The sequence below is a fragment of the Muscardinus avellanarius genome (assembly GCF_963383645.1).
Source record: "Muscardinus avellanarius genome assembly, chromosome: 6".
Lineage (NCBI taxonomy): Eukaryota > Metazoa > Chordata > Mammalia > Rodentia > Gliridae > Muscardinus > Muscardinus avellanarius.
The window spans coordinates 66,952,581-66,967,522 of record NC_137791.1 but is presented as its reverse complement, the minus strand read 5'-3'; the positions used below and the strand labels follow the sequence as shown (position 1 = coordinate 66,967,522).

The 14,942-nt window shown below is 42.0% G+C and overlaps 1 protein-coding gene across 1 annotated transcript in view; it reads right to left on the bottom strand.

Moving 5' to 3' along the window:
- Positions 1-2,189: 2,189 nt before the first annotated feature.
- Positions 2,190-14,942, bottom strand: part of SLC10A6 (solute carrier family 10 member 6) — a gene marked incomplete at its 3' end in the record, with an annotated part of 36,238 nt that continues 23,485 nt past the window's right edge. The window contains exons 4-6 of the mRNA XM_080697210.1: positions 10,397-10,572; positions 3,991-4,148; positions 2,190-2,395 (exon numbers count right to left, since the gene is read on the bottom strand). Coding sequence (XP_080553336.1) covers positions 2,190-2,395; positions 3,991-4,148; positions 10,397-10,572 — 540 coding nt within the window. The remainder of the gene's footprint in view (positions 2,396-3,990; positions 4,149-10,396; positions 10,573-14,942) is intronic.

Here is a 14,942-nt window from a genome sequence, read left to right as displayed (position 1 = left end):
GATCAACTTAACACACTACATACAAAAAAGCAAATTCAAAACTGGAACAAATATGTACACATTCAATCCATGAAAGTCATAGAAAAATATATGGGAAAATATTCTTAATGAAGTTGGAATAGAGACAAATGGATTTTACCCACTGACTGGTGCTATTTACTGCATAGGAAGACGAGAAATACATATAAGCAGCTAGAAAAAAATGTACAACCCCCAAAACATCCCCTGGAAAGGGGCCAAATGCATTCTCAAAAAGGAATCCTATCACAATTCATGATACACACAAAAATATAAATAACATTTAGCATTTTAAAACATTTGTTTTTATTTTTTATTTATTTTTTTTTTTGCATTGTTGGGGATTGAACCCAGGTCATCATGCATGTTAGGCAAGCACTCTACCACCGATCTACATCCCAAGCCCTATTTTAATTTAATCGTCTTTTGAAATTAGATCAATCCTCCTGCCTCGTCTTCCCACATTGCTTAGATTACAGGTGTGCAGCACCACACCAGCTTAAAATATTGTAAAAAGACTAATAACCTAGGTGTGGTAGCACATTCCTGTAATCCCAGTACTTGGGAGGCCGAGATAGGAGGATGCAGGTCTGAGGACAGCCTCAGCAAGTAATGACTCTCTCAACAACCTAGAAAGACCCAGTTTCAAATTAAAAAAAAAAAAAAGGCTGGGGTGCAGCTTAGAGGCACAATGCCCCTGTGTCCAATCCCTAGTACCACACACCAAAAAAGGTTAATAAAGCTGAATGTGTAAAAATATTAAACTGTGCAGCAAAAGACATTATAGAAAAAACAAAAGATAAAATACAGAAGAAGTAAAATGTTGACATTACTTAGGACAAATACATAGTCACACAGTATATGTTAAAATCTATAAATCAAAATAAAATACAAAAGAAAAGCAGGCAAACGATGTGAATAGGTAAATGATCATAAAAATGCCCTACTTCATAAATTTGAAAATGTAGTTAGTATTTGTATGTGTGCTACTGGGGATTCCTCTGAGCCACACCTCCAGCCATTTTCATTTTTAATTTAGAAACAAGGTCTCGCTAAGTTGCTGAGGCTAACCTCGAACCTGCGATCTTCCTGTCCCGGCCTCTCAAAGTACTAGGATTACAAAGAAGCGCCACTGTGCCCAGATGCAAATGTAATTTTAAATACATGTTTTCATCAATCAAACTGATCAAAATCCTTCGTTAGGCTGGTGAGACTGGGAAAGCAGGCCCTTTGGAACTGCTGAACAACACTGCCAGACAGCAACCTGTCCACTACTCCAGCGGGCTGGCCCGCCACTCGAGGTAGGAAGGGAGCCCATAGACTTACACATGAGCAAGGCTGTGGGAGCAGCTCCACAGGACCAACATGCCGAATGCTATCTAAATGTCCATGAATACGGATGGTCAATAAATTATAGTCCTTCCATGCAAGGCAATCCTTCTAGGTAGCCACTGCTCTAAAGAATGAGGTAGTTTAACACAGACAGACATGTAAAGATGTCCCATAATCTCTCATCAAGGGACTTGCAAACAGTATGTGGAATGATCACAACACTTTTCAGTCAGCTCCGCATTTATGCATAGATTATAAGGATATACTTGTGTCCATCTCTAGGAGGTGAAGATACGGGGAATTCTCTTTTAAATTCTAAACATATCTATAATAAAAAAAAAAAAAGATATTCAAGCCTTTAAAAAATGATCACTTCAGAACATGGACCCATTTTCTATAAGATCCATGCGTTTCCTCCCTCGTGCTCCCAAGGACCTGTGCAGTGTCAGGAAGTCACAGGATCCAGACTCTGCCTGGCCCCGCAGGGCGAGGGGGCTCCTCCTCCACACAGAGAAAGCTCCACCTCTCATCAGGGTAAATCTTCAAAGTGAGGATGCTCTCACAGAAGGAAGCGTGTCACCTGCTGCCAGGCCCCACTTGCTCGTCCCAGATAGCAGCTAGTAAGCATGGTGTGTAAACTCCCCAAAGAACTCCCTGGAACAGGCAGAACACACTCTCCAAAAGTGATGCTATCACAATTCACAGTCCACGTAGATTCAAGTGTGTAACTCCTGACACTTAAATAATCAGACGGCCCTGTCCAGGAGGGTCATGCCTCAGCTCCGCGCCGTCCATACTGATCACTGAGGAAGACAGACCGGCGTGGCCAGCAAGCTCCCCTATCCACACCACGTGCCGGGGTCGGCTGGCTCCAGAGCCCCGTGGCAGGCTGTCGGGCCTGATGGCGCCAGAGGCACAGCCGCAGCTTCGTCCACCTCCAAGAAAGAACAGGCCTCTTTGGATTTTTTCTCAGGGCCGGCTTCTGTGCAAGCTGGGGTCCTTCTTCTTTGTTTGTTTTTTAATATCCTTTTGTATGTCTGATATGCTAGGTGATAAGATACATAATTATTAAAAAAATCGCTTTAGCAAAGAGCATATTATACACACACAATTGATATATGTAGCCAGGCATGGTGGCGCACGCTTGTAATCCCCACACTTGGGAGGCAGAGACAGGAGGATCGCGCAGGTTCGAAGCCAGCCGCACGTGCTGGCTTAGGAGACCCTGTTTCCAAATAAAAATGTAAAAATAGGTTTGGGAGTGTAGTCTGGAGGTAGAAGGGCTTCCAGGAACCCCAGTACCACCAAAACAAAAAAAGAAAGAAGTATGTATAAATGTGTGTATATATACACACGAGTTATTCTGTAGGCTCACAGAAGGTAAATTTTAAATGTATATACATGTTTGTGTATATGTAGCTACATACACATACATGTATATATGTGAATATATATGTGAATATGTGTATGTATTACATGTATATATGTTAATATATACGTATATGTGTACACATATCATATATATACATACACATATATAAATGTCTCTCTATATATACACATATACATTTCTAATTTACCTTCTATGAGCCTACCTTCACAAAAGCCAGTACACTGCCAACACTTAAATTTCAGGACTTCTAAGTAATCATGAAGCTCAAAAACAATTTTTACTGAACATAAGCATTGATTTGTTATATTTATTGTGTCTAATTAAGAGTCTTTAGTCTTTAATCCTAGTGCTTGGGAGATTGAGACAGGAGGATTGCTGGTTCAAAGTCAGCCTTGGCAACTTAGCCAGCCTCTCAGCAACAATGATTGACTCCAAAACAATGTGTATTTGGCTACAGGAATAGGTAAATATGTATATGCATAAAATTGCAATATTTGTCTATGTGTTTGTGTATTATATATGCAAAAAAGAGAGAGAATGTGTGTGTGTGTGTGTGTGTGTGTGTGTGTGTGTGTGTATGTGTGTTTCTGGGAATTGAACCTGAAGGCATTCTATCTCTGAGCTATATCCCCAGCCCTATTTTTTTTTTTTTTGTACTGGGGGGTAGAAGCCAGGGGCATTCTCATTCTACTTCTGAACTACACCCCCAGTCCTATTTTTTATTCTTTATTTTGAAACAGGGTCTCACTGAGTTGCAAAGGGCCTCCTAAGTAGCTGAGGCTGTCTGTGAACCTCAATCCTTCTGTCCCAGCCTCTCAAATGCTGGAATTATAAGCATGTGCCATTACAACCCACCCTATTTTAATTTTAATCTGAAACAGAGTCTCACTAGGTTGATGAGAGTCTCACTATTTGCTGAGGCTGTCCTCAAACCTGTGATCCTCCTATCTCAGCCTTCCAAGTACGGGGATTATAGGCATGTACCACCACCCCTGGGAACATTCCGATTATTTTAAAGATTTTCCTGTGAATCTCCTGTTGTATCAAAGTATCCTGGTTATAAAAACAAACAAACAAACAAAAACCACAAAAGTATCCTGTTTATGAACATTATTGTCTCCTAAAAACATCAGACTAGAAATATATCACAGGTTTTACATATGCGAGTTTGAATTAGAAAAGGGCGGGGAGGTAGTAAATTGAGTAATAGACATTCAGTCCAATCTACCCAATGAAAGTCCGTCTACCTGCAGCAAGGAGGAGGCCATCCAGCAGTTGGAAGAGTCCATAGGCTAACGGGAAGTTAAACATCTGGGCCAAGTGCTCGCCCGAAAAAGACAACTGGAGCATGGTGATGCACATCTGGATATTCTGAGCTCCGGTTTCTAAGGAAATTGTCCTGCACCTAGCAAGGGAGAAAGGAAAAAAATTGAGAGGTACATTATCAGCCATAAGGATGATGCTTACATTTTCTCTTATGTATAACAATAAATATAAGCTGTGATCTCAGGCAACCAAACATGTTTACTCATTATCTTGTGAGCACCTGCTTTATCTTGTGAGCGCGGCTTTCGTAGAGACACTGTACAGTGGGACTGCATGAGCCCTGGGTGGAAACACACAGGAAACATTCAGTGACAACCCAAAGTATAGCCAGGGGCCAGGGAGATGCTGTTGAAATTCAGAGAAGTTACAGCAGTGGTTAGAGAAGGCTTCCCGGGGTAATGAGACCACAGGCCGCATGGGAGCCATGGGAGAAGCATTTAATGTGGAGAAATGATAGAAATTAAAGTTCCAGCCAGGTGTGGTAGCACACACTTGTAATCCCAGTACTTGGGAGGCTGAGACAGGAGGATCGCAGGTTTGCGGCCAGCCTCAGTTACTTGGTGAGGCCCTGTTTCAAAATAAAGAATATAAAATAGGGCTGGGGGTGTAGCTCAGAGATAGAATGACCCTGGATTCAATCTTTAGTACTGGAAAAAAAAAAAGGAAGGAAGGAAAAAAGAATTATAAGCTCAGGGGCAGGCATGAGCATGACTGACACAGGAGGCCTGGCACATGCTAGAAGCTGCTGTGCGTGCCGGGGAGGACAGGCGGGGCGGAGAAGGAGAAGCCGAGTTAGTGATGGGAAACAGGACACACTAAATAACTTGAAAACCAGCATGAAAACTCTAAATAAATACCAAATTATAAACACGGTTGTCTGCGGTGAAAGGGTTCAGCGCTCATTTTTTTTTTCTCCTTTCTACCTTTCTATGTTTATTGGTTTTCTGATTGCAGAAAACGAAATAAATGTCACTCGAAGATGAGAAAGGAGAGAGCAGCCCTGGGCAGGGCCTTGGGGCCTGGATGAAAGCGCGTTGTCATCTGTCTCTAATTTACACAGGGGGTCCGCAGGCTTTTGTTCATGGGAGTGAAGAGATGAAGGCTGTTTCTGAAGATAAATGTGTCTACGTGCAGACTGGAGCGGAACACGGGGGCGACAGGTGTGGAATGTGGGCACACAAATGCTGTGGGTGCTACCGAGCAGGTTCTGTGATTCACATTTTACCTCCACTGCCCCTGTTGCTTGCTACACTCTCCTCACACTACTCTCCCTTCTTCCGGACACTCATCAATAACTCAGCATGACTAAGCCCCAAAGCTGGGACTCACACTGGACCGTGCACCAGGCAAGCACAGTATCATGGACTCCGCTGTGTCAGGCTGTCTAGCAGGAGAAAGACACGAGCCGTGCTTACTGCACCTTGCCGTGGGGCAGCTTCCTCTCCATATCCAGTTATAAGTCTGACCCCCTCAATAGTCTGTGTTTCTAGCTGTTGACTTTGGAAACAAACTCATGTTCAAATCCTAACTCCACCATTTTCCAGCTTTAGGAACTTTAGTTACTTAACGTCTCTGAAGGATTTGCCCATCGGTAGAATGAGGATCGTGGTACACATACCTCTCAGTACTGTAATAAGAAGTAAATCAGATGGACCCAGTGGAGCCTTACCCAGAGCTTGGTACAATGCTCCAAGTTTCCCCAGTGGAGCAGAAGCAGCGTGAAGCCAACAAAGCCTTTCCAATACCCACCTTTACAATTCAACTGCGACTTCCGGGAAGATGGCGACCGAGAAAAGCGGGGCTTAAGAGTCCCGCTAACAACCAATCTCCATTACCACAAAAAGAGCGCCTTTCATAGCCAGAAAACACCATCACCAGAAAAACAAAAAAACCACCAGGCTCCAGAGAGAAAGCGGACTGAGAACAGAGCTCAGGGCCACAGAGGAGACACACGCGCCCGAGGACGCGGCAGCAGCGCCATACTGCCGGCGGCAGCGGCGAACTCAGCTGACGGCTACAGCAAGCCGAGGTGAGCCGATGCAGAACAGCCAGGCGGGATCTTTCGGCGCAGACAGCATTTAAAGCTCCCAGTGGCTGAGCTCAGCACACGCTGCAGGGATTCAGAGTGGAAATCAAAACCAGAGAAGAAAAAATACGTCAGCCTCATGGCCGAGGGCGTGGCAGAGGCGCCATATTGCTACCGGCGGCGGCAGCAGCAGTGAATTCACTGAGTCCAGTACAGCTACATCTACGTACTCAAGAACAGTGAGTCAAATTGCGGGCCACAGAGGAGAAATCCCAGTATTGTGCCTCCTGGGACTTGACCCAGTGAGGGAGTGGTGGCGGCAGAGATATCACACCATAGGAGAACGTGCAACCTGGCACCCCCCATAGTTTAAAGCAGCCTCTATCGACTCCCTGGGTTGGAGACTCTGTGATACAACCCAGTAAAGGAGTAGTAGGGTCTGAGATAATACAGACTCGAGATCCAGAGCACCTTAAGTGAAGCCATAGTGACCCAAGGGAAGAACCCAGAGAAGGCACAAACCTCCGAAATCATGGGAAAGAGGAATAACACTGAAGTAATGAATGTGCACAACCCCACAACATCAGAACCTGATAAAACAGAAAATCAGAGATTTCTAGAAGATCAAATCAGGAAAATAACTGTAGAAATAATAGAGGTGCTTCGAAAAGAACTCAGAGAGAGCCAAAAAGAGATAAAGGATGCAATTAATGAAGTAAAGGCCTCAATTCAAAGCACAAACAACCGATTAGACCACATGGAGAACAGAATCTCGCTCTTAGAAGATGAGCAATCCAAAAATGAATGCATAGTTTCTAATCTAGAAAAAAATATCCGACAGCAGGAATCTGACATTGAAGAAATATGGGCCCATCTTAAGAGAGCTAACCTAAGAATAATTGGAATAGAGGAGGGGAAAGAAAGTGATACCAAAGGGATCAACAATCTCTTCAAGGAAGTAATAGCAGAAAATTTTCCAAATATAGAGCAAGAGGTTGATACACAGATCCAGGAAACTTATAGAACTCCCTTTAGACAGGATCCGAGAAGAGGATCCCCACGCCATATAATTGTCAAAATGACCAATGTGGAAGCCAAGCAGAGAATCTTAAAGGCAACAAAAACAAAGGGCCAACTGACATTCAGAGGCAAACCAATTAGAATCACTCCAGACTTCCCAAACCAAGTCATGAGAGCCAGAAGGGCTTGGAGTAACATATTCCAAACTCTGAAAGAAAACAACTTCCAGCCAAAAATTTCCTATCCAGCAAAACTTTCTATCAAATTAGATGGAGAAATAAGAAGCTTCCATGACAAACAGAAACTGAAGGAATTTATGTCTTCAAAACCAGCACTAGAGAAAATACTCAAAGAGATTAACTACAAAGAAGAAATAGGTAACACACACCAGAACCAGAGAAACAAGTGTTTCCACCCAACAGACAACTAAGATTGGTTATCTGTGGAGATTCATTATTTATGTTAGTCTTTTACCTATCTCTAAATTGTATTGTTTGCCTTTATTGTTGTTAATTTTTAGGATTTCTAGTTGGAATATTAATATACCTTCAGATATAGCATTTGGAAATATTTTATCCAATTCTATTAGTAACTTTTAACTCTGTTTACATTGTCTTTGGATATACAATATTTTCTTTTATTTTTTAGGGAGTTTGTATATTCTTCTGTTGCCTGTGCCATTGAAATCATATCCAAGAAATCACTGCCAATTTCAATGTTGTGAGGTTTTATGACCCAGATTTTCTCCTAAAAGTTTATAGTCTTAAGATTTATATTTAGGTCTTTTATCTAGTTTGAGTTAATACTTGTATGTGGGATTAGGTAAGGGTCCAATTTTATTCTTTTCCATGTAATTATTATTTTTCAACAATATTTAGTTAAAAGATTATTATTTCCACCACCAAATCTTCGTGGAAACCTTGTCAAAAATAACTTGACAATATAGGGAAGAAGTTAGCTCTAGGCTTGTATTTAACTCCAATGGTCTATATATCTGCCTTTAGAACAGTACTACACTGTTTCAATTATTGTAGCTTTATATGGTTTGAAATCAGAAAATATACATCTTCTAGCTTTGTTTTTGCTTTGAGATTGTTTTGGGTATCTAGAGTCCATATTCCATATCAGGATAGATTTTTTTTCTGAAAAATAAATATATGATAGTTTCACCTAAAAAAAAGAAAAAAATATTCTCTGGTAAGAAAGAAAGCAAAAAGAAATATTGAAATGTTATCTTTAAGTCATCAAAAGCTTGGTATCAGACAAATGAAACTGTTATGTGAGATTATCATTTTTAATTTTGGATAAATTGCTATAATACTAGATGTCAACCACTAAGCCAAGCATGGGAGGGAGGGATGGGGAGAGAATGGGGTGGGGATCGGGTGGGGGCTGACTGGGTGATGTGTGCATGTATGTCTACAAAAGTTTGTATCCCACTATGATGTGTGAATACAGTGCACCAATAAAATAAAATTAAAAAAAAAAAAGAGATGGAAAGAAAGAAAAAAGAAGCACCTAGTTCACAGTTAAAGTGAAATACTTGACCTTGTTCTTTATTTCAATATATATTTTTTCCACCTCCTTCCTGCCAAAAAAAAAAAAAAAAAAAAAATTCAACTGCATACTTTACTTTTCTGTAATAATTCTTTCCTGTTTTTAAAAATAGGCATACTTAGCCGGGCGTGGTGGTGCACGCTTGTAATCCCAGCATTCGGGAGGCTGAGACAGGAGGATCGCGGTTCACGGACAGCCTCAGCTACTTATTGAGGCCTTCCACAACTTATTGAGACCCTGTTTCAAAATAAAGAATAAAAAAAATAGGGCAGTGGATGTAGTTCGGAGGCCAAATGCCTCTGGGTTCCATCCCTAGACCTGAAAAAAAAAAAAAATAGGCATACTTAAACTGGGTGTGGTGGTGCACGCTTGTAATCTCAGTACTCAGGAGGCTGAGACCGGAGAATCACAGGATTGAGAACAACCTCAGCAACCTACCTAGACCCTGTTTCAAAACAAAAAATAAAATAGGGCTGGGGGTGTAGCTCAGAGGTAGAAATGACCCTGGGATCAACTCCCAGTACCAATATATATATATATATATATATATATATATATATATATATATATAGGCATACTTATTGAAAAACTTAGAAAACAAAGAAAATAGCAAGGAACTAAAATTGCCCTTGATCTCACTACTCAAAATTAACATATGGTGTATTTCTTTCAGTATTTTTTCATACATAGAATTTTTCATGCTTTCTTCCACAAAACAGGAATCAAATGCCATTTTTTATTCTTTTTTTTTTTCCCCCAGTACTGGGAATGGAGCCCAGAGCCTTGCACATGCGAAGCAAGCAAGCATTATACCACTGCACTCTCAGCCCTCCATCCATTTTTAGCTAAAATTTATCTCTTGAATCCTTTCAATAATTATTAAAATTGATGCATCATATCCATCAGATAGATGCAACATGAATTAAGTATCTCTTTATTGTTAGATATTTAAATTGCTCCCATTTTTATATTTATAAATAACCCTGCAATTAACGTCTTAGCACATCGATATTCCTGTGCGTATCTGATAGAGCTAGCTTAAGAAAAGGTTTTTTTAAAGTAAAATTACTGAGTTACTAATCATAAATATTTATAAGCTGGTTGATATGACACTAAATTGTCTTCCATAGAATTTATACCAATTTTCCCCTCCATCATTGTATGATAATGCTTAGTTGGTTATAGGCATGCTAACATGCAGTATTGTTGTTTTTAATAATTCCCAACAGTGTTTTATAAAGTATGTGTCCCAACTTGTAATGATAATATTAAAAGAAATTCCTATCTTATTTCTCAGTTTGTCTCCTTTCTCCTCTTGTGTTTCATGATCAGCCATTCTTAAAATTTTGGCACAAACAATGAAAAAGGATTTAATCTCTTGGAATTTGCTCATGCCCTAGAATGAGCTCTGTATTTAGTGAACCAGCCTCGTTCCTCCGGCATACTTAATGGAGTACGGAGAGAAATGTGCCCAGATCTCAACAGGTGGCCTTGACACCCCAATCCTGATTTTGCAAATTACCACTTCCCGTCAAATTGGCCTTTGCTTTAGTTTATGTAAAAAATGGAAATGTTCTCACTCTTGCTGCCGAGTAGTCCTGTTCCACCCACCATGCAAGTCGAAACTCTGTCTGCCTCCTGACACATCCCGGCAGCAAAGCCCACCAGTGGCAACGTGTTTAATTTACCTTCCTCAAAAAAGCTTATGGATAATGGAACCGTACCTTTGCCAAGATTGGTGGGTAAGGAGTGCCAGCAGAAAGCCCGTGACATGGCCGATCAAAGGGAAGATGAAACTGATGGTCAGAAGGGTGGTGTCTGAATTCCAAGCTCCCTTCGCCAGCACCACGCCAGCCACCGTGACCACCAGAAGGAGGACCCCACCAACAATGGCCCCGATCTAAAGCAAACCAATAAAAATAAGTACATGTTAACATCATGGGATTTGTACTCTAAATGCAGAGTCAACTGAGGTTCTTAAAAAGTTTGGAACCTAGAAGTTTTAGAACAAAGAGGGAGCTTAGAGACTGCTTAACCCAGTTTCACTTTATAGCAGTCCTTCTCTCTCCTCCACAGGGGATACGTTCCAATACTCCCAGCGCATGCCTGAGACCACAGACAGTACTGAATCCTACATTTTCTTTATGTGTATGTATGTGTATACACACACGTATATATGTTAAAGTTAATTTATAAATTGAACACAATAAGAGGTTAACCATGAGCTGGGCATGGTGGCACACACTTGTAATCCCAGCATTTGGGAGGCTGAGACTGGAGGATCGCAGTTCGTGGACAGCCTCAGCTACTTAGTGAGGCCCTCTGCAACTCAGTGAGACCCTGTTTCAAAATAAAGAAGAAAAAAAGTGGGCAGGGGGTGTAGCTCAGAGGTCAAATGCCTCTGGTTTCCATCCCCAGACCCGCAAAAAACAAAAACAACAACAACAAAAAGAGGTTAACCACTAATAATAGAAGAAATGAGTTGCCTCTTGATCATGAACAGTATACAATGAGACAAAAATGTGTAGGCATGGTATGCAGTAACTTAATATAATTTAATAGTGAAAAGAGATGTCTTAAGTCAGGCGTGGTGGCGCACACTTGTAATCCCAGCACTTGGGAGGCTGAGACAGGAGGATCACACAGGTTCAAATCCAGTCTCAGCTACTTAGTGAGGCTCTCAGCAACTTAGTGAGACCCTGTTTCCAAATAAAGTATAAAATAGGTCTGGGAGTATAGCCCGGAGGTAGAAAAGCCCCTGCGTTCCACCCCCAGTACCACCAAAAAAAAAAGAAAAAAGAAAAAAAAAAAAGAAAAGAGATGTCTTAGGCAGGCCAGGCTGGTAAACCTTGGAGAGAAGGACAATGATCTAATATCTTCTGATGGCGAGAGGGAGGACCCTGGAAGACTGAAGGTGGTGAGAAAAACTCCTCAGATGTCACTAGAACTTGAACTGGTGGTAGTGTTGTCATGGTGTATACAGTGTGGATACAATAGTCAAAGGGATGATTCACGTCTCAGGCAGACAGCATAAGATTTCACCACACAACATAGAACAGTGCTCAAATTAGAGCAGATGAATTGGGTTTTTGTTTTTCTGGAATTTTCCATCTCATATTTTTGGACCATATTTGACTATAGATAACTGAACCCCCAGAAAGCAAAGCTCTGGATAATGGGAGACTACTAAAACCTGAATTCCTGTCATTGAGTGACTTGGCCAGGTTAGAAAGTGGTGAGGTTTGACATAAATCTAAGTTTTTATTTTATGATTAATATCTGTTCCATTCAAGTAGAGAATCAGACCAGAAGAATAAAGCAGTCGAGTTTTTTTATGGATGGGACAAAATTATGAAATAAGTAGGCTCCCAAAAAGGATAGGTCAGTTCTTTTTCTAATGTGATAACAAAATTCCTAATGTCGGGTCCTTTCTAAAAAAAAAAGAGCAGTTCTGCTGGTTTGAGAGCATAGTGCCAGATGGCATCACAGTGTTGAGGGTTACGTCTGGGACCTGGAATGTCCCCCAAAGGTTCCTGTGTTGAAGGCCTGGTCCCCCACGCCATGTCCAGAGGTGGGGCTTTGGTGAGGAGATTGGATCGTGCAGTCTGTGACCTCAACAGTAGACTAACCCACTGACAGCTGAATGGGTGACTGGAAGGTGGCGGAGGCTACAGGAGGTGGGACCCCTTTGGAGGAAGTGGTCAGTGGAGGTGAGCCCCGAGGGTGTACCTGGCCCGCTCTTGCCCTCCCCTGTTTCAGCGTCCAGGTTGCCATGAGCCGAGCAGCTCTCCCCTACCACATCCTCCAGCCATGACGTTCTGCCTCTCTCAGACCCAGCTGACCGTGGACAACCCTCTGAAACCGTGAGACAAATGAACCTCTCCTCTTTAAAGTTGTTTTTCCCAGGTATTCTGTCTCAGCAACAAAAAGCTGACGCTCACAGAGAGAATGGGAGCGAGTGTGGGGAAGGGCTGCTGTGAGTGAGTGGCCAAGGGAGGAGCCAGGCTCCTCACAACAGCACCTTCTCACAGGAACGCATCCAGCACTTGGACCTGCATTCATCCCTCCCCAGGGCGATGCCCCTCCCTCTAGAGTCACCTCCTCAACACAGCCACACGGGGACCACACCTGTCTCTGGGAACAACGCCCGCCACCTACCTATGACCCAACTCTGGAAACCTAGCATCTGCAGTCTGCCCTGCCCGGCCGTCCGCCTGGCCTCCTGCCGCCTTCCAACCACCAACAACTGCCTACCGCACTGGTGCCTGCCCTTCGCTCCCACAAATAAAATACACCCATTCTTTATTAAATAATATGAGCTAAGGTTAATGTCCTAGGAGACATACTCTATCCTTTCCCACATGAATACTGTTTCATTTCTTTCTTTCTTTCTTTCTTTTTTTTTTTTTTTATGGTACTGGGGATAGAACCCAGGGGCATTCTACCTCCGAGCTACACCCCGAGCCCTATTTTTTATTCTTTATTTTGAAACAGGGTCTCACCTCGTTGCAAAGGGCCTCACTAAGTAGCTGAGGCTGTCCTCGAACGGCAATCCTCAGGTCTCAGCCTCCCAAATACTGGGATTATACACATGTACTACTACGCCTGGCTTCTGTTTCTTTCTTTCCCTCTTTCCTTTCTTTCTTTCTTTCTTTTCTTTCTTTCTTTCTTTCCTTCTTTCACAAAAAGAGAGATGAAAAAATCAACAGAAGTCCTCATTGTTTGAGTGTTAGATGAGACAGGAAGGAAGAATGACGTAGGGTATTTTGGGACAATGGGCTCTTGCTAAGCTTCCACTAATCACATGTGGACGGCAGACTACGTGCCTAGTTACAGCATCGATCTTGACTTGAAATGATTCAGGGTACAAAAGGGGTCACGGAGAACCAAAGAAAGCAAAACCAAGCAAATAAAACCACCTAATGTACCATAAATGTGTTCTGAGGATCATTTTTACTGTTCAGATGCAGGAACACACTGGCCTCCGACTCACAGCAAGATGCTGAAACACATATAGAAACCTCTGATTGTAAAATGTTCTCTTCTTCTTTCTACCAAGAAGAGATTAAAATCCACTGGGAGTAAATGAAGAAAACTGAAGTTGTTCAGAAAATTTGCCTAATCTAAAATTAAAATAGGACCAAGAATAGAATGAAGAAATGCCAGGATAATGATTAAATGAAAATAAGGTGCTCCAGAATGCTTATGCAAACATATTATCAAGTATTTTTGCCACAAATCACATGAAATTGCCCTAGGAAAGAGGGTGTTTTTTTTTGTTTGTTTGTTTTTTGTTTTTTTTTTTGGTGGGGGTTTACTGGGGATGGAACCCAGGGCATTCTACCTCCAAACTTACACCCTCAGCCCTACTTTTTTTTATCGTACTGGGGTTCCTGGAAACCCTTCTACCTCTGGGTTACACTCTCAGACCTATTTTATATTTTTATTTTTATTTGGAAACAGGGTCTCTTAAGCCAGCGAGTCTGGCTTTGAACCTGCGCGATCCTCCTGTCTCCGCCTCCCAAGCGCGGGATTACAAGTGTGCGCCACCACGCCCGGCTCTGCTTTTTATTCTATATTTTGAAACAGGATCTCACTGAGTTGCAAAGAGTCTCACTTAGCAGCCAAGGCTGTCACAAATCACGATCCTCCTGTCTCAGTCTCCCAAATGCTGGGATTACAAGCATATGCCACCACACCTGGCTAGAAAAGAGAAATTGGATGCTCTCCCTAATATGTGAAAGGTAGGGAGGAAATGGGTCATAGGAGGAACTCTAGACAAAGAGGAGAAACTATAGATGAGCAAATAAGGCGACCTGAGGAGATGGGAGGGGGAAGGGGGCAATTCTCTAATATACTTGATGTACATTAACAAACATATCAATCATTAAGCCAAACATGAAAAGGAGGGAAGGGCAGGAACTGGGTAAGGGCTAATTGGGTGATATGTGCGTGTATGTCTCCACCATCTTGGACTCCTTTAAGATGTATGACTACAATGCACCAATAAAAAAAAAATTGAAAGACTTTTAAAACCTGCCCTTTACTTGGGAGGCTGAGACAGGAGGATCGCACAGGTTCAAAGCCAGCCTCAGCAATTTAGTGAGGCTCTCAGCAACTTAGTGAGACCCTGTTTCCAAATAAAATATAAAATAGGTCTGGGAGCATAGCCCGGAGGTAGAAAGCCCCTGGGTTCCACCCCCAGGACCACAAAAATAAATAAATAAATAAATAAATAAATAAATAAATAAATAAATGGTAAAATCTGCT